Source organism: Arvicanthis niloticus, chromosome 9, assembly GCF_011762505.2.
Source record: "Arvicanthis niloticus isolate mArvNil1 chromosome 9, mArvNil1.pat.X, whole genome shotgun sequence".
Classification (NCBI taxonomy): Eukaryota; Metazoa; Chordata; class Mammalia; order Rodentia; family Muridae; genus Arvicanthis; species Arvicanthis niloticus.
Window position 1 is genome coordinate 76,628,913 of NC_047666.1, and position 22,788 is coordinate 76,651,700.

Below are 22,788 nucleotides of genomic sequence, written 5' to 3' on the forward strand. Positions count from 1 at the left end.
CCACACACACACCACACACACATACACACACCACATACACACCACATACATACACACCACACACACACATATGCACACACCACACACACACACCACACCACACACATACACACCACATACACACACACCAAACATACACACATACACACACACCACACATACACACATACACACCACATACACACCACACACACACCACACACACACATACACACACCACACACACATACACACATACACACCACACACACATACACACATACATACACACACATATACACCACACATATACACACACACAATTTTAAAATGATAACAAACTAATATTTTTAAAAGAAAAATAACAAAAGTACATTGATGCCTTGAACCGTTTTTTCACTCCCCGTGTACCACACAGAATATTAAATCTGTGATAATTAGGTTTTTTTAAAAACTATTTTTCAAAATAAGTCTTGAAAATCACCTACCAGTCAGAGTCTGTGAAAGGTTTAAATTAGTGTGAAATGAAGCAAGAGACCATCCTGATTTAGTTCATGGAGTTCTGAATTCATTGCATTCGTATTGACCAACACATACAGGTTAGAAAAATGATTATAGTACTTAAGTTAAGAAGGAAAGAAAGAAAGAAGAGTTCCAGGCACCTCCTTACATCGCTGCTGTTTGTTTGGCTCCAGCCAGTCTGATGACTGATTTGGACACACATGTCACACTGGCCAGGCACAGAGACAGGTGAGAAGATGATTTGATCAAATTGTTTTGTTTCTGGCGTCCATCTCAGACTTTGAAAATACTATCGTATTTTAATTATGGTCAGTTGCTTTTCAATGGAGCTTGTATTATCCAATAATTGGAGGCATTTAAGTTAAAAATGATGGAAAATTCTCATAAATTATTCATTGGAAAGATAGTAATGGATTAAATACAATTAAACTTCAGACTAATATAAGGACAGCTCTGAGGTGTCTGGTGATTTTAAGCCATTTGCATCTTCATCAGTCTTCCTATTAAACTCCATCTAGAAGCACTCTGAATTATTTTATTTTCTTAATGAAGCCTCATATAAGGCTGTGGTTAGACATAGGTTCTATGGAAAAAACTCCAGTGAAGTAAACCATACTAACTTGTGCATTATTTTGAGAAAATGGTCCAGGACCAGAAAGATGGCTCAGTGAGTAAATGTACTTGTTGCGTAGACCACACACCTGAGTTTGACATCCAGGACCCATACGGTAGAAAGAGAGAACTGACTACTTCAGATCGACCTCTGACTTCCACATGTGTCATATAGCATGCAGGCACACACACATTCATACATACACACATACACACATACATACATACATACATACATACATATACATTCATACAAATACACATACATACATACATACACACATACACACATACATACATACATACATACATACATACAAACACACATACATACTACATTCATACATACATACATGTGGAAAAATATACAGTAAATGCTTCAATCATGGTAAATATTATGGAGAGGCTGAGGAATTACTATTGTATACTCTGCAATGTTTGGTGTTATTATTTATTTTATAAACAACTTAAATCATTGAGATTTTCCCTTGTTATTTTATTTTCTTTTTGTCAGATTGCCTTTTCATCCTCTCCCTTTGATAAGTAACTTTTTCTAGACATTTTCACTTCCTGTGCTTAAGAACAACAGATTTAGTGACACGGGAAGCCATTTGAAATGCTACGTGCAATCCAGAGCAAGAAGTAAAGGCAAAAAAAAAAAAAAAAATTAGTGCATTGAATTATTCATGCAAGTAAAATGAGATCAGCTAGAAGCCAATATCATGAACAAAGAGTTACAAAGTAACTCTTTAAATTCAACCAAGTTGCTCAGTCCTGTGTTTCATTCCTGAGTTAAGGAAGCAATGATCTCACTAGTAAATTCCAAGGGCATCTGAAACCCTTCATTATATTCCTTTAGACTTGAAAATTATTTATGAAGGCTATACAGGAACGTGCACATGTGTGTGATGGTGTCTTTCCCCATGTATGCATGTGTAAAGGTCAGAGGTCAACATCAGATGTTTCTTCTCCAACCTGAGTCTTTGAAACACAGTCTCTTACTGAACCTGAGGCTCATTAAGTAGCTATCTGGCCAGCCAATCCCCACCTTCTTCCAGTCTCAATCTTCTATGGCCAAGAGCACAAGCAAGTGTCACCATGCCCAGTTTACTATACAGGGTTTGGGATCTAAACTTCGGTCCATGTACCTGCCAATAAGCAGTTTATCGTCTTCCAAGCCTCCTAAGATTAATTTTTAAATGATTCGTCAGCTGTCACTAAAATATTTTCTGTGCCTATTTCTATTAAATTTGGGGAATACACAATATTTTTCAAGTACTATAGTGAAGCATTTATTTTTTTATTATTTTTTATTTTGTTGCCATTATAAGGCAGGGTCTCCTGAAGCCCAAAGTAATCTGAATTTCAAGATCCCCCTGCCTCTAACTCCCCAGTGCAGGAATCACGGGTATGCACCACCATACCTAAGTCATAGAAACAGTGATTTTTAAAACATTGAAGTTTTGTTAGCAAGACAACATATACATATTTAACAAAATACTAGCAGACATGTTTAAGACATTGATTTCAGTTATGAACACTAGTTAGTTTTATTGTGAGTCCTTCCTCTGTCGTTAACTTAAGATCTTTATGAGACATCTGCCCAATTAAATGTAAGCACTACAATCAACATCACAAGAATAGAGGAGCAAGTTTATTTCTTTCTGATTCATCCTTCTCCTCCACATATGAGAGAGAGAAATGAGAGGATTTGTAGAGTAAGAGAGAGTACAAGAAAGTCCCACAGCATACCATTCACTCACAGTTTATATGACCATGGCTTTGTTTCTAATGATATGATAAACACTGCGGCCAAAATCAGCTTGGAAGGAGGGAATTATCTCAGTTTGCAATTTATAGCCCATCTCGGAGGGAAGCCAGAGTTGCATAGCAAAACTCTGTATACTAAAGAAACAAAGAAAGAAACAAAGAAAGAAAGAAAGAAATAAAGAAAGAAAGAAAGAAAGAAAGAAAGAAAGAAAGAAAGAAAGGAGAAGAAGAGGAGGAGGAAGAAGAGGAAGAGGAGGAAGAAGAGGAAGAGGAGGAGAAGGAGGAGGAGGAGGAGGAGAAAAGAAAAAATAAAGAACAAGCATGAAGGAATATGGCTTACTGACCTACTTTCCATGATATGCTCAATTTGCTTTTTTTTTAATGTGACCCAGGACCACCTGCCTAGGGTTAGTCCTACCCACAGTACCTTGGGCTCACTCATGTCAACCATTAATGGTTAGAATGTCCCCACTTGTCTACTGGCTTGATAAACAAACCAAGCAAACTGCAAGGAACACTACTCTGAAAAGACAACGATTCTCCAGACCTTTGAGCAAGGTCCTCAGGAGGGATCTGAGTAGGTGTTTGTAGCATGGAAATAGTAGCTCCATGAATGCTGTCCACCTGAAGATCCTGCAGCGGGACAGGATACAGGCCTCAGCTAAGGCATGTCTCTATGAGTCGCATTTTTTAAAAAGGGTCTGACTAAGTTGCTGGCTTTGAAATCACTTGTAGCTTTGGTGTGCAGGTTTGTAGGCCCAAACTATACTGTAGAGCCTGTGTGTATAGTAGGCTATACCATCTCTCTGTGTGCAAGTATTCACTGTGAAGAATTTCACACACTGCTAGGAGCACCTAATGGTGCATCTCTCAAAATGCATCCTTACCCATGGCTGTCTTTGATGCTATTGACTTCCTAGCAAAGTGAGGTGGAATACTGAGGGTAGAGAAACACGTCTATTTAGAAATAAAGGTAAATAGAAGACAAATTTTAAGTAAAAACTTTAAATATTTCCTTTGAGAATGGAAGAATCTACTGATGAAGTTCGGTTAAGTGTGTTCATCAGCTTTTCTATCGATGTGATAAAGTGCTTGGCACAACAACTTGTGCATTAAGGCCCAGGGTTTGATGGCAGTTCAGTTTATGGTCAGCTGGCTCCTCTGTGTCTGGGCTGTGAGGAGACAGAGCTTCCTGGTCAGGAAAGCATGGAGAATCAAAGTTCATCATCAGAGGGAAAGAGCAAGATGTTAACACAGGCATACCCCCAAGTGATCCACTTCCTCCAGCTAGGCCCCAACCACAGAACTTTCCAGAACCTTCCAACATTTCACCATCAGCTGGTGACCAAGCCTTTCATACATGAGCCTTATGAGAGGTCACCATAAGATTGTGTGAATAAACCACAAAGGAATGGAGAGCTGTGTAGAATGGGAGGGTCTTCCATGAGGAACTTCTGAGCCCCACCAAGATGCCAATATACATAGGAAAGGTTTCCATTGTTGTTCTGTTTGTTTTATCATGAATTTCAAACGCCAGCCGAGAATACACAGAATTCAGAGCTAGAATGAACAGCAATACCTAAGTGGAGATGACTTCACATTACCTTCTGAGCACCTTCTGAAATTATCAGCCAAGGTTCTCACTGTGAATAAGGACAATCTCTCCATTGCTCGGGTGACACCTGACCTTTCTCCAGGTCTCTGTCAAGTCTTTGTGAAGATCAAAAGACAATCAGAGTTAGATGAAAAACACAAACAAACAAACAAACACCCTAAGGTAAAGGGTTAGGCAAGTAGAGGTTATTCAATGATTTTTAAAGTGAAAGTTAACCTGTATGAATATAAGGGCAAATCGCACATTGAGAACCGTTCGATGACAAGACAGCTGGTGCTGCCTGTAATAAATTATCCGAGATTCTGAAGGAAGAGGAGGCGACACCAGGACAAAGGGGAAGAATTGATGCTGATACGACAGCTACACGGGGAGGTAAATTTCTCTAGAAGACCCAAGCAATCAATGTCTGCACTTAAAGCTGTTACCAGCCAAGAGAAGCCTGCTGCTCACATTTAAAACGCCCTCCTGGCTCAAACTGGAACCTGTGCTCTTCTGGCACGCTGAAAACTCCCAGAATAGTCAAGGATCTTCTCAAGGACACTAACTTGGAAATAGAAACCCAGAACTTGAGTGTGGCACTTGACAATGGGAGAGGCTAATGCACAAAAAGCTTCTGCTGTTTGGTCACCTGAGTTTCTTCTTCAAGCAAAATGTTCGAGCCTGGAACATTTTGAGAAGGGAGGTGCTGTAGCCAAATCAGTTTGGAGGTGTTATTGAATATGCCACTGATATACAAAGTGAAGGAAGGAACGAAGTAAAAAGATTTAAAAGGCCATTAAAGGGGCTGGGCAAATGGCTCAGGCAGTGTAGTGCTTGCTTTACATGCAAGCTTGAAAAGCTACCTTTGATTCCCAGCATCCAGGCATGGTGGGACACCTGTGTGCCCTGCTTGCTGGTCAGCTAGCCTAACCAACGTTATGAGCTACAGGAGTAGCCTAGATTCTGTCCAAAAAATAAAGTGGAAAACAATAAAGACACCCATTGTCCTCCCCTGGCTTCCTCCACCTGAGCGCACCTAGGCCTGCTCACCCCCTCTCCAACACACATAGACACACACACACACACACACACACACACACACCACATGTACATGCACATCAAAAAAGAAAAATATTTCAATGATGTGTAATCTCTTTGATATAGTGGAGGTTAAGTACTTGAAATTAATAACATGGTCCAGGGCAGTTTTAACTTCTAGCCCAGTGCAGTAATATCTGTGTCTTGTAGTGGAAGCATTTCTTCCCTGGAAAAAGATCCTTAGTTCAACAGAACATAAGGTCCGGGGATTTAAAAAAACATTATAAGTACGTCACTGGTATCGTGAGTGGTCCCACTTCTTTTCCACCCTTGGGAATCATGAACCTGATTGGGGAGACACACAGTTTTATATATTGGATGCTACATAGTAGGTATACAGCCTGCTGGAGGTACTTTCCCAACTCTATGAGACATTGTCACCTAGCTGAAGCTGTAACTGACTCTTCAGAAGGCCACTGAACCATTCTATAAATGATACACATCTCCAGCTGTTCAGGAGTGTGATAAAAGAAGTGGATTCGATTGTTGCTCTCTTGCTATTAAGCGAGTCCCTTAATCTGTTGCATAGGAACTAAGGTGCTGGGCAGAAATCCATATCAGCCTATCATCCCATTATGAAGGGAACAGTGCCCCTCCGTAGTGGAAGTGGGCCAAGGCAATCAACTGCTATCAATTTGGTGCCATCTTCAGGATTCAATAGCCTTCTTTCTTCTCATCAAATTGCTCACAACCCCCAGGTGAAGCCTGGGATTGTGTGAAGCTTTACCTAGGCACACACAACATACAAATCTACTCATCACAAACTGGAAACCCAAGCATCCCAAAGTAACGATTGCACAAACATCCAACTCGGTGTGCTGGTGAGTTTTTAGTGGGGTTACCTGAAAGAGCAGAATGACGCCAGTGCAGCTTCATCCCTGAAAATCTCCACTACATGGGTAAAGACCCACGCTGGACCTCTCTGTGCCACCTGCAGGTGGTTCTACAGGCCCCAGACTTTGTTGTCCACTAAGCTGGTCAGAGTCTCCTTCCCCAGTTGTTTACTGCTTTTACAACCCTGGGGAGGGACCTGCAAGAATCTAGTGTGTTCCAGCTTTCCCACATGTGAAGTTTACATCCTTAGGTCTCGGGAGCCTGGCTGTCTCCTTCCTTGACAGAATGTTAAAGTTCTGAGGAAATGGCTAAACAATGCTCGCTCCTGCTTAGTGAATGGAATCTGTGTTGCTAAGCCCTTAAAACTCCTCACAACACATCCGCCATGCTCCCAGTTTCATGGACCCATTGGGAAATGGCAAGGGTAGTCAGTGTAAGTGGATTGGGCCATTCCTATGCACTTGATTATTTATATACTACTCTGGTGATGACACATTCTCTGATGAGAGTTCGCACAGACTATAAATACATTCATGGCTTTTTCCCCCCTTTGAAGAATCCATTCCACATACCTCTTTCCCCCATTTCCCTGTCACCAATTTTGCAATCATGTTCTTTCCATGTTCCTGACTATGCATCCAAACCATTGGCTTCAGCCCATGAGCTGGTGCGTAAACACATCTGGCCATTTCTCCTTCCAAGCAAAATAAGCATGCAGGTGCTCCTGCTTTCTGCCTACTGGGAGATGTTCCCTTCAACACTGGTCTTCAGAGTAGTTCCAGAGCTAGCCTACAAGGTTGGAGTTGTAAACATCCAGATGGTACCTACCTGTCGAGGACAGCTTTATCTGTAGACCAGGACTTGGTCTTCACCTCATTTGCTAAACAGTCATATGAAATTTTGGGGTAGAGATGAGACTTAATGGCTGAGCACATACTGTGCACACAGGCCTTGGGGGCAATCCACAATACCAATAAAAATTTATCAGGAACTTTCTGGCTGTAGGAGGTGAGGTCTGGGTGGGTACAAAAGGCAAGGTAGCATGAGTTGAGGACTTTGAACATTTGGGCCAAGTCATATACCTTCCCAGGCCACTAAGAATGTGTAAACAGCATTGTATTTTAGAGCATTAAATAGTATTTATTGAAAATTGTAATAAATTGCAGTAAATAATAATAAATAATAATAATAAACCCTTGATTCCTCATATTTGATTTTTAAACCCCATCTTTCTATGAAAATCATAATAATATTTCTCATGGCTTCTTTACTAAAAAGGTCCACTTCACCAGGGTCACAGTGATGGGACCCATTTACTTCTGGTCATTTCGATTTTAGAAATGGTGGACTCACTCTCCAGATGGTAAGTTAATAAATAAGAATGCCCACAATAGACTTGAAGGAAAGGCAAAAGGATAGGTAGACCTTCCCAAACAACCTGCAGCTGCTGGCTGCATCATTCCAAAAAGGACTGATAGCCTTAACAATAGTCTCAGTGCACTGGTTGCCATCCTAGGTGTTAACAGGAACTTAAAATAAAAGGCCAGAGGTGGAGGAGATGGAGGTGGGAGGTCAGAGAGCCTCTGTCATCATTGCTGTCCAGGCAGCCCCTTCAGTAGATATCTGCTCCATTGGAGACAGTGTCTAAAAAGAGCATCTAATGGATTTGATAGTAGTTCTCCTCCACTGATTGTAGCCATTTAAACTGTATGCCAGTTATACGTCTGATTGTGACGTCATCACAGGAGCCTTCAGATCATTAAAGGCTCCAACTCACTGTATACATTAACATATGTTAAATGTGATTTTTCAAAGATTCTTAAGTTCTGTACATTCTCCCAAGACATTTAATTCCTGTCTTCGTTTGCTACTAACATTCACCTCTTGTTGGTATCTGTCAAAAATGCAGATTAAGATTTCACTCTAAAAAATAAACTGTAATCGATGGACTTTTGAACTCTGTTCTCTCACGTAACAATTTCAGATAGAATATCTCTTTGACAGCTGTAGTTGGAATTATTTTTTGAGCAGCCGAGTACTTCCTCTAGTTATTTTTTTCCTTTTCTTTCCTTTATTCTTTCCCTTCCTTTCTTTCCTTCTTTCATCTGATTTTTCTGATGAACTAAAGATGTTTTCATAACTCCAGATCCTGCCTCTGGTCTGGCCACTTCGTATCTAGATATTTGTTTTCTTTGATAGTGACACCATTAATATGCATAACCACTTTCCCTTGCAGCATCTCCCAGATGGCTCTGCGCCCAGTGCACATGTTGAAATTTATCTCCTACCACATCCCAGTGAAGTTCGGAAGAAGAAAACAAAGTGTGTTCCAAAATGCACTGACCCGACTTACAATGAAATTGTAAGTATGTGTTATCGCCCGTCCAGGTAGTTTGTATTTTTCTTACCAGGTTTTTTTTTCTATTCTTTTTTTTTCCTTTTCTCAGCTTCACAACCAAATATGGAGAATTTTCAGTAATTGGAAGCATTGTTCCATAAAGGAATGATGCTGCCCAAAATAGTACCAGCATGCTGAACACTGTTCTAGATGCTATGGGAACCGGAAAACACCGACGAGCAAAGCTCTGACAGGCCAGCCTCCAGCAGGCACAGGAGGGTTGCTTTGCATACTAACACTTTCCCTGACTCTATTGTATTTTCCTTACCGTGTTCATCTTAGGTTCTTTAATCTTATTCTCACATACTTGAGTTTTTCTCACCTAAATGTTTTATCATGTTATGTGAAGAACACCAAGTCCCCTAAAAGCTATTTGACAAAAAAAAAAAACAAAAACAAAAAAAAAAAAAAACAAAAAAAAACAAAAAAAACAATAATCAGAGCTACTGCATTCTGCTAATAGCTCACCTTAGAACCTTAGAAATGTAAAGATCCAGTCTTCTGGCTTCTTTCTAACTCACCCCCTGCCTTTGTTGTCTCCCACCTCTCAGTATTCTTGCTGTGTCATCCTGCAGAGGGTTACTCAGAGATCTGGAGAAACAAAGGCAATCTTCCTGTGTTATTTCAGCTGTGTATTTGTTGGGACAGGGTCTTCCAGAGCATCCCAGGCTTCACACCAGCAGGGATCCTCCTGGCTCAGCCTCCCAGGTGTGGTACAGGAGCGGAAGCTCCCTGGCTCCTCGCTCTGCTTTTCCCAGCAAGCTTTCTTCCCTTGTCACCAGCCCCAGTTCATTAATCAAATCACACAGGCTGCTCTCCCTCTGCTTCCCTTCACCCTGTGCAGTGCAGATTCTCACCTTTCCTAGTAGGGCTTCACTCCAGGGGTATCCACAGGCTCCTGATTCTACATGCAATGAACCCTCAGGCTCTTTCCCTGCAGCAGGTGCAAACTGACAGCCAGACACCCTGATCCTTTGAAACCTGTTTTGCGCTTCTATGTTCCCCCTTAATTTGTTCCCTTTTCCTCTGACTGTCAGTTTGCTTTCATTCCTTGCTATCCCTCCTCTTAAAGTGTTATTTGCTGAGGTTCTGTGGTCCTCCCTGGCCTGCCTCCCTTCAAAAAGCATCCCTCCCTCGCCAAAGGGTCTATATCCAGAGATTCAAACAACCCCTGATTTTGAAAAAAAAAAAAAAAACAACAACAAAAACAAACAAAAAGAAAAAGCCTTAAAACTGAGTAGCGGCTGAGTAGCGGTGACTCTGAGTTTCTTCTTTTGTCTGTACTCCCTAAGAATCCCTGAGAATTCCTGTGTTTCTTGGGGAATTGGGAACAGATGAGTTGAGTGCCCAGGGTGAAGCTCGCAGGCTGTTCCTAAACCCTGAATGTTTCATTTCCTTGGGCTTGGGTATCCTTGGGAGGGAGCTCTGCTTCGCTGGACAATGAAGGACAACGACAGAGACTCTGAATATAGTCACAAATTTTCTGTCCCATCTCAGTGTAAGCTCACATCTGTATTGGTTTCCCTAGGGTCCAGCTATTCATATAACACAGGCTGGTCTGGAACTCAGTTTTGTAGCCAAGGATAACCTTGTGCCTCTGATCCTCCTGCCTCTGCCTCAAGTGCCCAGGATTATAGATGTGCACACCACACCTGATATTACCCATGGTTCTGACTTTTGACCCCTCTTTCCTCATTGCTGGAGCATGCTATTTAAACTTCTCCCAGCCACTTGGAAGACAGGCTTGCTTCTTTGCCATCTCAAAAGATACCTTCGTTTTTGAGGAGGATGGAGGATTGGTTTGCATGCATTGGCAGTATCAGACATCTGCATTTTATATATAGCTCTGTGTGTCCAGTTAGTGCTGTCTGCATGGACCGTGTGTATGTGTCTATCTACTACCGTGATTACAACCCCAGAAGAAAATGACTTCCCTTCTCCCAGAAGCCATTACCTGTGAATCTCCTCTCTGGCAGGGGTGAGGCCACCTGAGCCCCTTTCTCATCAGTGCTAGAATGTTGACTGGCTTAATTTTGTGCAAAGTCAAAACACACCTTTAATGATACTTCCTGCTCCCTCTGTCATGCCCAACTGTCCGGTCCAGCAGGGCAGTGAACAGGGTCCGGGGAGATCACCTGAAAGAGAGAATGGGGGAAACAGGGGACACAAAGAACAAGTAGCTTGTCTATAGTCTGTTCAAGCCGCTGATTATAATTTTTTCATGCAGGGGTTATAAACACCTAGAGGCAGAATGTGGGGAAGAGGATGACGGAGGAGCATAGGTGTTCAGGGGGAGAACAGATATCTTCTAGAACAGGGTATCGGCTGGGTGAAGGTTCAGGGAACAGGCCACTAAGACTCTGTCTATAATTCACTTGTCCTTATCTAAGTTGGTACTATCCACCAAGGCTACCTATCCACAAGGTCTATGACTATCCAGGTTGGTAAATTTCCACCAAGGCTACTTGTTTACAAGATCTTATAGCCATCTGTTCAGTGTTTTTCCACTGAATCTAAGACTTTGTGTTAGCAGGCTGACTTACACCTATGACTGATTTTAGGCCTTCAGTGTATAAACAAGGCTGCCCCTGACATCCAACAATAAAGCTCTGTGGTTTCTACTAGAACACCACCAGACTCCTAAATCCAGTTTTCCTTTTACAGGTGTAATTCTTTCTGAGGTCTCTGTCTCCTTAGCCATTACAAAGCTGTCATCCAACTTCTGTGAAGTATTTATTTTTTTGTTTGTTTTGAGACAGGGTTTCTCTATGTAACCTCAGTTGGCCTGGGATGGGCTGTGTAGATCAGGCTAGATTTGAACTCACAGAGATCCGTCTGCCTCTGCCTCCCAAGCGCTGGGGTTACATGCATGTACCATCAGGACCATCTCTGTGAAATAGTGTTATTAAATCTTTTACATTTCTACCTAGGGTATCATTCAGCTATATTTATTATTAATCCATTTAAATTATTAGAAGGGCCCTCACTGCCAAGTGTTAACATACAGTGTTAAATGTGGCATTCATATCCCCTAAATTTTAACTTGATAATTTTCCTTGGTTCTTTCTTGGGTGAATACCACTGAGTCTTTTCTTTTTAAAATTCATGCGCAGCTAGAAAAAATAATACAGATTCCAACGGCTCTCAAGGTCGTCCCCCCAATGTAATTGCTAACATAGCTCCAGTTACCTCACTACTTAAGTACCAACACTAGGAAGCTGACATTGGTCTGATCCAAGTAGCTCATTCTGACTTTACAAACTCCAGGGGCCACCTTGTGTTTAGCTCTGAACATTGGTGTCACCTACTTGATCCCCAGTCAAGGTACATAACCTCCCAAGGTTTACAAGGATAACCCTACTGTAGCCAAAACTGCCTGCCTTTGAATGGTACTGGAACACCATCCCTATAACTCACCATTTTTGATGTTACACAAATGGAATTGCATACTTTATAATAATTGAAATTGCCTTTTGTATCAGTGAACCTTTCTCATGGCTGTGGCAAAATATCTAGAAAGAGCAACTCAAGACAGGGTTTGAGTTTGGCTCTCAGTTTGAGGGCACCAGTCCATCATGATGAGGCATGCGTGGAGCAGGAACTCCAAGCAGATGTCCATGGTGTGGCTCACATTAGAGGCATCTTCTCACCTCAAGAAACTTAAACTCCTTCACAGGTATGTTAGATGTCTGTTTCCATGCTGATTTTTCAATCCCATCAAGCTGAACACCAAGACTCACCATCAATCCTTTTTAGGCACTGCAGTGTCTTATTTATTGCCCTAAATCGCTGCATGTAGTCCTGATGACTCTTCAGACCCACTTCTCACTCTGCCCTTCTCTGCTGCTGTGACCTGTGAGTCCTGGCACCTCCCACTTTGTAACCTTTAGACCTAGAGTAAATTTCCTGACAATAGGGGGAATGTCTCCTCTCCCAGGATATCTTTAATACTTGGTGACTTCTAAAAGCTATCTTTAAATATTTCGGGTAGTTTTGTAAGTGATACTATATATATGTGTGTAAAATGTATAGAAATCATTAATATACATACATGCATGCCTATAAAGGATTCTCTAAATTGGTAGAGGTATTGTAGTGTCTTATTATTCATTATCATGTCCATTCATAGCTAGAGATACACATTCAACAATATGAAACCTGTTTCTTTGCATATAAGCCATCCAACCTCACTGTCAAGAAACTTGGTAAAGATGCTCCATCAAAAGATAAGCGATGGGCTGGAGAGATGGCTCAGTAGTCAAGAACACTGACTGCTCTTGCAGAGAACCCAGGTTTGCATCCTCACACCCACATGGCAGCTCACAATTATCTGAAACTCCAGCTGCAAGGGATATGACGCCCTCTTTTGTCCTCCTTGAGCAATTCACACATGTGATGCATGTACATACATTCAGACGTTCGTACACATAAGGTTTTAAATAAATGGATTAGGAGGAGGATGTCTACAGAACAATATCTGAGTTGGTATTCTGGATGTTACATAAATAACAGACAGAGAGAGGGAGGGAGGCAGGGAAGGAGGGAGGGAGAGAGGGAGAGAGGGAGAGAGAGGGAGAGAGGGAAGGAGGGAGAGAGGTAGGGAGGGAGGGAGGGAAGGAGGGAGAAAGGGAGGGAGGGAGGGAGGGAGGGAGGGAGGGAGGGAGGGAGGGAGGGACAGAGGGAGGGAGGGAGGGAGAGATAATCTATAGCTGCTCCAATAGAAAGAAAGGTAGAAAGATAGGGAAAAAGGAAAGAAAGGAGGAAGGGAGGAAGGGAGGAAAGGAGGAGGTTTCAGTCCCTACACGGCAATTGAGTGTTCATAATACAAGTAAACAATAAATGTCACTAGCAGTCAGTATTATTTTAATAAGTTGAAAGTTAATTCATCAAAATCTTAATGGATTATAAAATCAGCAGTTAAGTACACGTGCATGAAGCTTATTTTACAATTCTTGGAATAGACATAAATTTTCTGACAGCTTTGAAATAATCCTAGGTCTTCCTAAATCCATAACCTAGTAATTCAAAATCACTACAATTCCTTCTCAGCTGAAGCCTTCTTGAAGAACAGACACACACATATTTTGTACACATTTTAGAAGACCAACAAATAATAAAGTTCATACTTACACAATCCCAGTATGCAGGGAATTCAAAGCAGGAATGTGAGTATCAGAGAGTAGATTGAGACTGACCAGAGATGTGGGGGTGGGATGGGGAAGCCAGTTGAAATCAGAGAGCCGTGAGACATATCCGGCACAAAATTCTGAGTTTTCTCCTATCATGTTCTGTGTCTATATCAATACAGCAATGCTTATAAAAGATTGCAGAGAGATCATCACGTGTATTGTATGGATGCCTCAACTGTCAATTAAAAAGCCTATGGCCTATGGCTTAGGCAGGAAGTAGAGGTGGGACATTGGGAAGAGAAAGGATTCTGGGAGTCAAGGAGGCAGGAAGAGGAGCCTAAAAAGAAGTGAGGAGACCGATGCATGGTACCTGAGAACAGATAACCAGCCACATGGCAAAATATAGGTCAAAATAAATGGGTTATCTTTAGTTATGATCTAGTCAGAGTAGAGCCTAGGTAAATGTCCAAGGTATTTCTAAATATAATTTGAGTCTGAGTCTTATTTCTGGGAGCATGGGGCTGGGAGGCAAAACCAGGGCCTAACTTCAAGAAAACAATGTCCCACATGGGCACCATTTTGTTGTCAAAAAATTTAATCCCAACCCAGAGTTTCTAAGGGTAGAAACTCTGCCTTTAACCATTTAGTTCCTGGATAAAACATGCATACAATCTTTACATTTATAATAACCCTTAATCAGCACAAGAGCTGAGCAGATATCTATCCTCTATGCTGTTATGTCTATTTCCCAGCCAATAATTAATTCCATTATATGATTTCCCATGTTTTGTCTGGGCTGCTCTTAAGTCCAATTAGCCAACCACATGGCCATTATTTCACGACTCACCTAACCCATGGTGGCTTCCTCCTCCCTTCACCTTCTTTCCCCCTTATGGTTTTTCTTTGATACCGGAAGTCCTGGAGTGCTGAACCCTGCCTATGTCTCTTCTGCCCAGGTATTGGCTATCAGCATCTTTATTCAACAATCAGAAGTAACTTGGGACCAAGATCACATAGTATCATTTGAGTCTACATTCAGACTTTCTCATCTCTGGGGCAACCAGGTCTTGAGGGCCTGCACTTTCCATTCCAATCAAAGCAACAGACGGAAACCTCAACAAAAGATGCGAAAAATGAACACTTGACTTTATTTCTGACTTATTTTCTCTCGCCCTCAACAATGATATAGGATCCTACTCCTGCAATAAGCTCCTGCTTTATTTCTATGAGTTTTTAAGGGCACCCTAATGGGAGACCAGGTTCTTATTAAAGAGCTCAGAGTCTTAGCACATGGCATCCATGGATATTAAATAGCCTTGTTCTTGTCCCTCCTCTGAAGCATGCTCATTGCAGCAGCCTCTCCTCTCACGATAGTGGGATTCCTCAAACTGCCAAGGCCTCGCAGCATACAGTGAGGTGAACAAGAAAGACCTAGTTCCTGTCTATGTGTAAATCCCTGACACACAGAAAGGGAATGAAGTGTTGCCTATCAATGTCTTAGCAAAATTTTCACTGAAATAACTCTTCCGTTTGTTATTCACAGATTCTTCTGAGGGAGGGTTAGTTCAAGGACTCTCTCTAGTGACAGAGACTCCATCCTTCAATTGCCAAAGCTTTGGTCCAGGGCCCAGCTTGTCTATTTGACACTTTCCAGTGTGCATCCCAGCAGGGTTTGCCAACAGTCTCTCAGAATTCCTCTGGCAGACAGAAATCCCATGGTGCACCTGGATCAAGAGCAGAACATTCAGGGCATCATCTCTCAGCTTTGAGAATGGCTGTGAATTTAGCCCTCACACCACTGTTCTTTGTGCTCAGCTACCTCTAACATCTGGTTTAAAACGCTGTTCAAGGATTCATAATGAAGGAAGAATCTCTACCTTGTAACAGAGTTACATTGTTACAATCGATGTGTTCCTGCACTGTCTTTGGATATTATCCAGGAAAATTCTGAAAGAAACACCAGAAAGGAAAGGAAATGTGTGGTACACGCTTTGCCTCCCTAAAGCTCTCGTGTAGAGTTCTTCATGGGTGATGAGGATACAAGGACAGTCAGCAAGCCAGAGACACTGGTTCATCACCAATTCTCTCTCTCTCTCTCTCTCTCTCTCTCTCTCTCTCTCTCTCTCTCTCTCTCTCTCTCTGTGTGTGTGTGTACTTGTGTGTGTGCATGCAGACTTGTATGTGTACATATAGAAACCAGATGTCATCATCAGGTGTGTTGTTTTTCAGCTTTTGTATGTTCACTAGGTTGTTTTTTTTTTTATTTTGTTTGAGACAGTGTCTCACACTATGTAGTATAGTCTAGCATCAGATTTACAGAGATCCTTCAGCCTCTGCCTCCTGCCTCCATCTCCTCTTCCTGCCTCTGGCTCTTGCTTCCAAGTCTTGCCATTAAAAATATGCACCACCGCACCAAGCTTTTTTCACATGGGACCAAACTCAGGCCTTTGTCCTTTACTGCTGTCTCCCAAGCCCGAACTCTTTTGAGGCTCGCAAGATGATAAAACTTGCTCTGTCGTGTACTACAAGTTTCAGAGGACTAGTCCTGTGTAAGACAGTGTTTCCCTAACATTCTGTCACCTGCAACATTGCAGCCATCTTCCCAAGAGGACAGAGGTCACCAAATAACAATGTTTCAGGATATGTCTTCTCTTTAAATGACAGATGCCTATAAATGTACATGATAAATAGGCTCAGAAGGATACAAGTTATTTAAGCTCAGAACTAACTGATCCCAAAGCCTAAGTGCACCCCAGGACACTCTCTCCTTCCAATTCTCTGTTTGCACGTGTGCTAAGCTGGCTCCCCCTGTTCCTCCTTTGATACTCTTGCCACTGATACAGGCTCGCTGCCCTCCTGTTTATCACTCTCCCACCGCAATCATGAAAATGTACTTTTGCCTTATTTATTAGCCCCTTGTGTCAAATAATGTCCAGTGAACGCCTGTATATGAGTTAACAGATACTCATTACACTCAAAGCCTTCTATTTGAGGTGCCAATTCCAAACCCACAAATTCTATGTTTGTCAGGTTGACCGAACATTTGCCTCATGCTTATCCGTAGACATGTGTGAATACACTATAAAACTTAATTAAGAGAAATATTCCTTATTCTATTTCTATAAAGACACACTATGCCATTTGATGAAAACATCACAAAGAATGCATCCACCTAATGTTCTTCTCCAGCATGACACAACAACTACTTGTTGCATGGTAAAAGAGTTTTTTTGTTTCGTTTTGTTTTTTTAATCACAACAGATGCACGGAACGACTAAGAGCTATATTCCACCAATATTGTCACTTTGGTCACTATAAGAAAATAATTTGCATTATCCAAGAATGGGTTAAAAATCTACCAAGTAACATAGCTTTGGAAGTCCTGATGTTTTCACTTGGCACAGGAAAATAATAAATTTCAAAGTGACTTCCTGAGACTTCCTGGGTATTTGAGGGAATCGCTTTTGTCAGGAAAAGTATTCCTCAGCCAAGTGCAAAAGAAAACCCAAAACCCCAAAATCCCTCTAATTTGTGTATTTGATGGATATTTGAAGTTGATTTATGAGTGTTGAATATTTGGCACAAAGCTTGCATCATTCTCTCGTTAATTCTTTTTCACAGTGCTATAGGTTAGTAGTATTATTCCCCACATGCAAAGGCTGAGAGCCGAAGACAGACTCGCGTGAATGTGGATATAAGTCATTGCTGTGTTTTGTTGAAAATCTTCTTTTTGGAATTGATTGGTACAATTCACAGAGTTCCTGAGCCAGACCTTTGCAGAGGTCACATCTTGGAACTGTGCCACTTTCCTCCTCCCCTGTATCATTTTGGAAGCTCTGTCATCTGTCTTCTCTGTGGGAAAGGTGAGGAATTCACTGTGGAAAATGTTATAGGAAAAAAAAAAGGAAGAGAAGGCAGGAGGCTAAAGGGGGCCACCATGGAGGTAATAAGAGGGAGCTTACCCTGAGGTCCTGGATGGATTTCTGGGTAGCACTGAGCATCCATCAACAGTGAGGGAACATGAGTTACAGGAATTTGGGGGTGTTTGACACATTCTCTAAAATCTTTATTACCCCTATTACCCACTCCTGGCTTGGAATACTTTAAATAGGCAATCCTAGAAAAATCAATGGTAATTTTCTTCGTGGAGCTGAAGTAAGACTCTGTAGGAGGAAAAAGCTGGATAGAGTAGACTATGTAACATTGAAGACCACATCCCTTAATTGAGTTCGCTTTTTTTTTTTCTTTTGCACTTGGCTGAAGAATACTCTTTCTGACAAAAGTGATTCCCTCAAACACCCAGAAAGTAGGAAGTCTTAGGAAGTAGCTTTTGTCGACCAAATATGATTGATAACTTGCATTTCTTACATGTTTAACAAAGAGTTTCCTTTGGGGACTTTAACCCCAGTCCTCAATGATGGCGTCAGAGGCTGATAAATAGATGCAGACAGTACACAACTGCTCAGAAACCCCCATCCTTACTCAGAGGAGGCCACCCAGCTATCTGAGGACTTTCCTTTCAAGCTGCCTCCTATTTTGCATATACTGAGAGCCCTCCATTCTCCCTTGTAATGTGACTGTAAATAGCAAATATGTATCACTATGTGAAATTCCGCCTTCTGAATGTGTTCTAACACGTTTCCCTGGCAACCATGTCAGCTTTCTATGCATGCCCCCCTTCCTTTAACATCTCATGACTAACATCTTCATCCATCTCCCACTGCCAATGTCTCTCACCCTCAACAGGCCTGTCATTGTCATTGCTGTAATCCCCTGAATATTTGAAGCCAAAGTTGAACAGACCCCACTGGGAAAAAATTAAATCACATGAACAACCCATACATATACACACATATTACATGTATATTATAAGTCAGATCTTTGAAAAGAAAAACAAGCAATTGCATATATAAGACCAAAGAACATCAAAATGTTAGCTGTGGTTATCTCCCAATGTTGGAGAGGCAGATTTTTTCCTTCCTCTTTTGGTGTGTTTTATTATATGTTTAATTGGATAAACATGTTTTCATGATTAAAAGTCACTCAGTTTTAAGTAAAAGAAGTGATCACAAACTGATTTCATCAACTGTGCAAGGAAATATCACCTTCCCCATTTAAGCAGCACTGGCCTGTCCGTCTTTACAGACCTGCAACACAAAGACATGGTACCCAAGCTCCTGTGCCAGTCAGGAGTAGTTAGAGGCAGAGTATTGGACTCTATTCCTAGTGAATATCTGATTGAATTATTGATTTTGGAGTGGGGAAATTTAATGGAATTTGTAATCTAAGATTCTTAAAAAAAAAAAATAGTCATTTGATTCCATTATATCAGCAGAGCCTTGGCTCTTCAGGGTTAACACCAGAAATAAAATATTTTGACATCAACCTCTCCTCTCAAAGGTATAAGCTGTTAGCATCACTTTAAAAATTAAAATTACTACTGAAAAGAAAGATGCATTCAAGCATATCTGATTCACATGTTCCTTCCATCTCCGTCTTCAGGTGGTATATGATGAAGTCTCGGGGCTCCAGGGCCACGTTTTAATGCTCATCGTGAAGAGCAAAACTGTATTTGTGGGAGCAGTTAACATCCAACTCTGCAGTGTTCCCCTCAATGAAGAAAAGTGGTACCCATTAGGAAACAGTATCATCTGAGCAATGTCGTGAGCATATGCATTATTGACTAAGTACTTTAGGATTTTAGCTTCTAATTCCCTTTACCGCATACACAAGGCATTTTTCTTGTAGAAAATAGCTTAAAGCAATGATTCTCAGCCTTCCTAACGCTATGACCCTTTCATACAGCTCCTGGTGGTTATAGCAATCCAAACCATAAAATTATTTTAGTTGCTACTTCGTAACTGTAATTTTGATACTGTTATGAATTGCAATGTAAATATCTGATTTACAGGAGATCTACTATGTGGCCCCCATGATAAAAGGGTCATTTGACACCCCCAAAGGGTCATGACCCATGGGTTGAGAACCGCAGGCTTAGAGTGTGAAGGTCACCAAAGAAACCAGATAAAAAAATCAGTCTTTCATAGTTATTTCTTCCCTATCCTTTCCTTATTATCACATTTTCTCCTTGGAATATTCATCATGCAAAATTCCATATGCAAAGTAATGAAAGAATGATTAATTTTAATCTGCATTTTGAATCAAACATAAGTTCACATCTTGTCTTAATTGCTTGTTGAGGTCAAAAATTATACTTTCAAGGTGTTTTTCTGAGGCTAAGAGAAGCTCATGAATGAATCTAAAGCCTAAGAATATCTGCAATATATTTCAAATTTAAATATTGTACGAACCACATGTCTAGTTGTGATTGGATTTATTGAGAGAACTGGTAATCTCCAACCATGCTCTATAATTTTTCTATTAAAAAAATCTCTAAGATTTTCTATTACATAGATTTTTTTCTTTAAGAATTTCACACATGTATATAATGCCTTTCATTACTCCAGTTTCTCTCTTTTTTAGTTGTCCCCACACCTATCAACAACTATTCTTCTCGAAAATCCTATATTCCTGTGGAGAGTTTTGTTTTTAAGATGGACATCCTACTATATATTCTAGCTGACCTAGAACTCACTATGTAGACCAAGCTGGGCCCAAACTTACAGTGATCCTCCTGCTTCTGTTTCCCCACTGCTGAGATTCCAGATCATTGACCTAGTCTGTAATCTTTAAATTCAGTTCTTAGAACTAGATATTAATTAGCCCATTGTCATTGTGTCTTCCTGCCTCTGTCATGCCCACACCTTAAGTCTTATGAATCCCCAAACCCAAAATGTCAGACTTCTAAGTTCACTGTTTAAAACTCCTTTTCACTTGTTAAGTGCTGTCATTGCACTTGAACCTGCCCTTGTGCTCACCATGAACTGAATGATGATATTCCAGATTGTTACTCACATAGTAGGCAAACCCAGAGTATTAGTGTGCCTTCAAGATAATCAAACTGGAAGTTTTACAAATAAAACATCTGCCATGTACATTGTTGTTGGTTCTGTTTCTCTAATCTTGATTTGCTTCATGTTAAAAGCGGAATTCAGATTGTTTTGTTTGGCCATTTACATAACCATATAAACACATGAAAGCCTGTGTATTTAGTCATTGAAAACTACATCAGTGACTTATAGGAGCTGTCAGGATTTCACTAAAATGCATGACTCTATCCCAGAAAGCCGTCAACATTGTGAGCAACTGTTCTGTTCATTCTTACACTGTCTCCTGTCATGTTTTTATAGACAATGTTGACACACCCTCTCCTTACAGTATCCTCATCCTGCCTTATAGACAATAGTAACACACTGTCTCTTCTGCTGAAACCTCCTCAGCTTCTTTTCTCTTGACCCATGTTCTCCCTGGCAACTTTGTTTCCTGCTTCGAATCTTTCAAAGGAAACACCAACAGTCTTCCACTGTTGCTGGACCTGCTGCACCAGCAGTTTGCTGCATGTTCATCTCCTCAGAAAACAGTGATAGGTGCTTCTCCCAAATCAGTACCCAGCTGTGCACTGAACACTGTCCCTTACACACATCACTTGAACACGTTGTTCCTCTTCACAACAAAACTTTCTCAAATGCTTGTCTCTACCTTCAACAGTTTCTGTCTTTCAAAGGTCTCCTGCTCATCAGGTCAGCTCTTTGTCCCACCACTTCAATGAAAACCTCCATGTAGCTCACTAAACACAACTGTTTCCCTCTCCAGTTTGATCTCTCCATCAGGACCTATATGCTCGGTAACTCCATCATCCAGAGTCTCTTCCAGACACACTGTCCTTGTTTTCCTTCATAACCTTGCCCCATTGTTCTCATTCTCCAGTTCAAGAGCCTCCTGACTCTGCCCCACCCTAGTGCCGCAGCAGCCCAGACTACCTTCATCCCTGGTAATGGTCTCACACATTCTCAAATTGTTGATGTCATCTGGATGTTACTGGTCCCCAGCTTTATATCTGCACCCCACTACTCCTCCCACATTCCAGCAGTAAGTACCCAATTGCTTGTCTAGCATCCCTAGAGGATCTAATAAAGATCTCAAATTCGATATTACACACACACACACACACACACACACACACACACACACGAGTGTTACTCAATTAAAAAAACCCCATTAGACCTGTTTTCAACTACGTCCCAAATCCAGTCACTTAACATTCTTTTCCTATCATCTTTATCTTGTGTTAACACAAATGCCTTCTAAGTCACTCATGGTGTCTAGGAACCCCAGCATCCTTCCATTCTTTTTCCAACACCATGGCCTCTGGGATGTTGATGTCACTCTGCTCTAAACTCTGCAGGAGCCTCTAATCTCTGAGCAAAAGCCCTAGCCTTTAAAATAGCCTAAAAGGCCCTATTGCTGACTTCTCAACAGCTATCTGTCTCTCTGATGTTAACTTTCGTTGTGTCCCTCTCTCCTCAGAGCCCAAGCCATGGCCTCTTTCCTGTCTCCTGGGCACCCCAGCCATGCATCTTTCTGACATCTTTGATCAGTCAACCCCTTCTCCAAAAAAAGTTCTTTGGGCCCCTATGTCCACTTTCTGACTCCCACACATCCTTCAGATCATGAGCAAATGTCTCGGTCTCCGTCAAGCCCATCCTATGATACCATAGTGACATGGCAAACTGCTATCCTCAGACACACACCAGATCTTTCCTACCCTACTTTTTCTCCTATACGGTTGTCATTTCTGGATGTGTGCGTGTTCACTTTTTATTTTACATGTTATTGATATTTGTTTCCCCAAGCATGTAATAAGCCCTAAGCTAACACAGGTTTTTCTCATTGACAGTACATCCTCAGACAAAGCAAGGGGGAGCTTCTTCCCCTGGTGCCTTCATTGTGAA

General features: G+C 41.3%; 1 protein-coding gene across 9 annotated transcripts in view; it reads left to right on the forward strand.

Annotated features, from left to right (window-relative positions):
* Pik3c2g (phosphatidylinositol-4-phosphate 3-kinase catalytic subunit type 2 gamma) overlaps positions 1 to 20,925 on the forward strand; it is a 340,028-nt gene extending 319,103 nt beyond the window's left edge. For 7 of the 9 annotated variants that reach the window (XM_076940719.1, XM_076940715.1, XM_034512004.2 and 4 more), the window contains 2 exons: positions 8,646 to 8,771; positions 19,439 to 20,925. In XM_076940719.1, the coding sequence (XP_076796834.1) occupies positions 8,646 to 8,771; positions 19,439 to 19,591 (279 nt within the window). In that variant the 3' untranslated portion in view covers positions 19,592 to 20,925. Of the gene's footprint in view, positions 1 to 8,645; positions 8,772 to 17,557; positions 17,661 to 17,692; positions 17,800 to 19,438 lie in introns of those variants that run through there. The other 2 variants (XR_013112697.1, XM_076940718.1) reach the window with 2 other exon arrangements.
* The last annotated feature ends 1,863 nt before the right edge of the window (positions 20,926 to 22,788 follow it).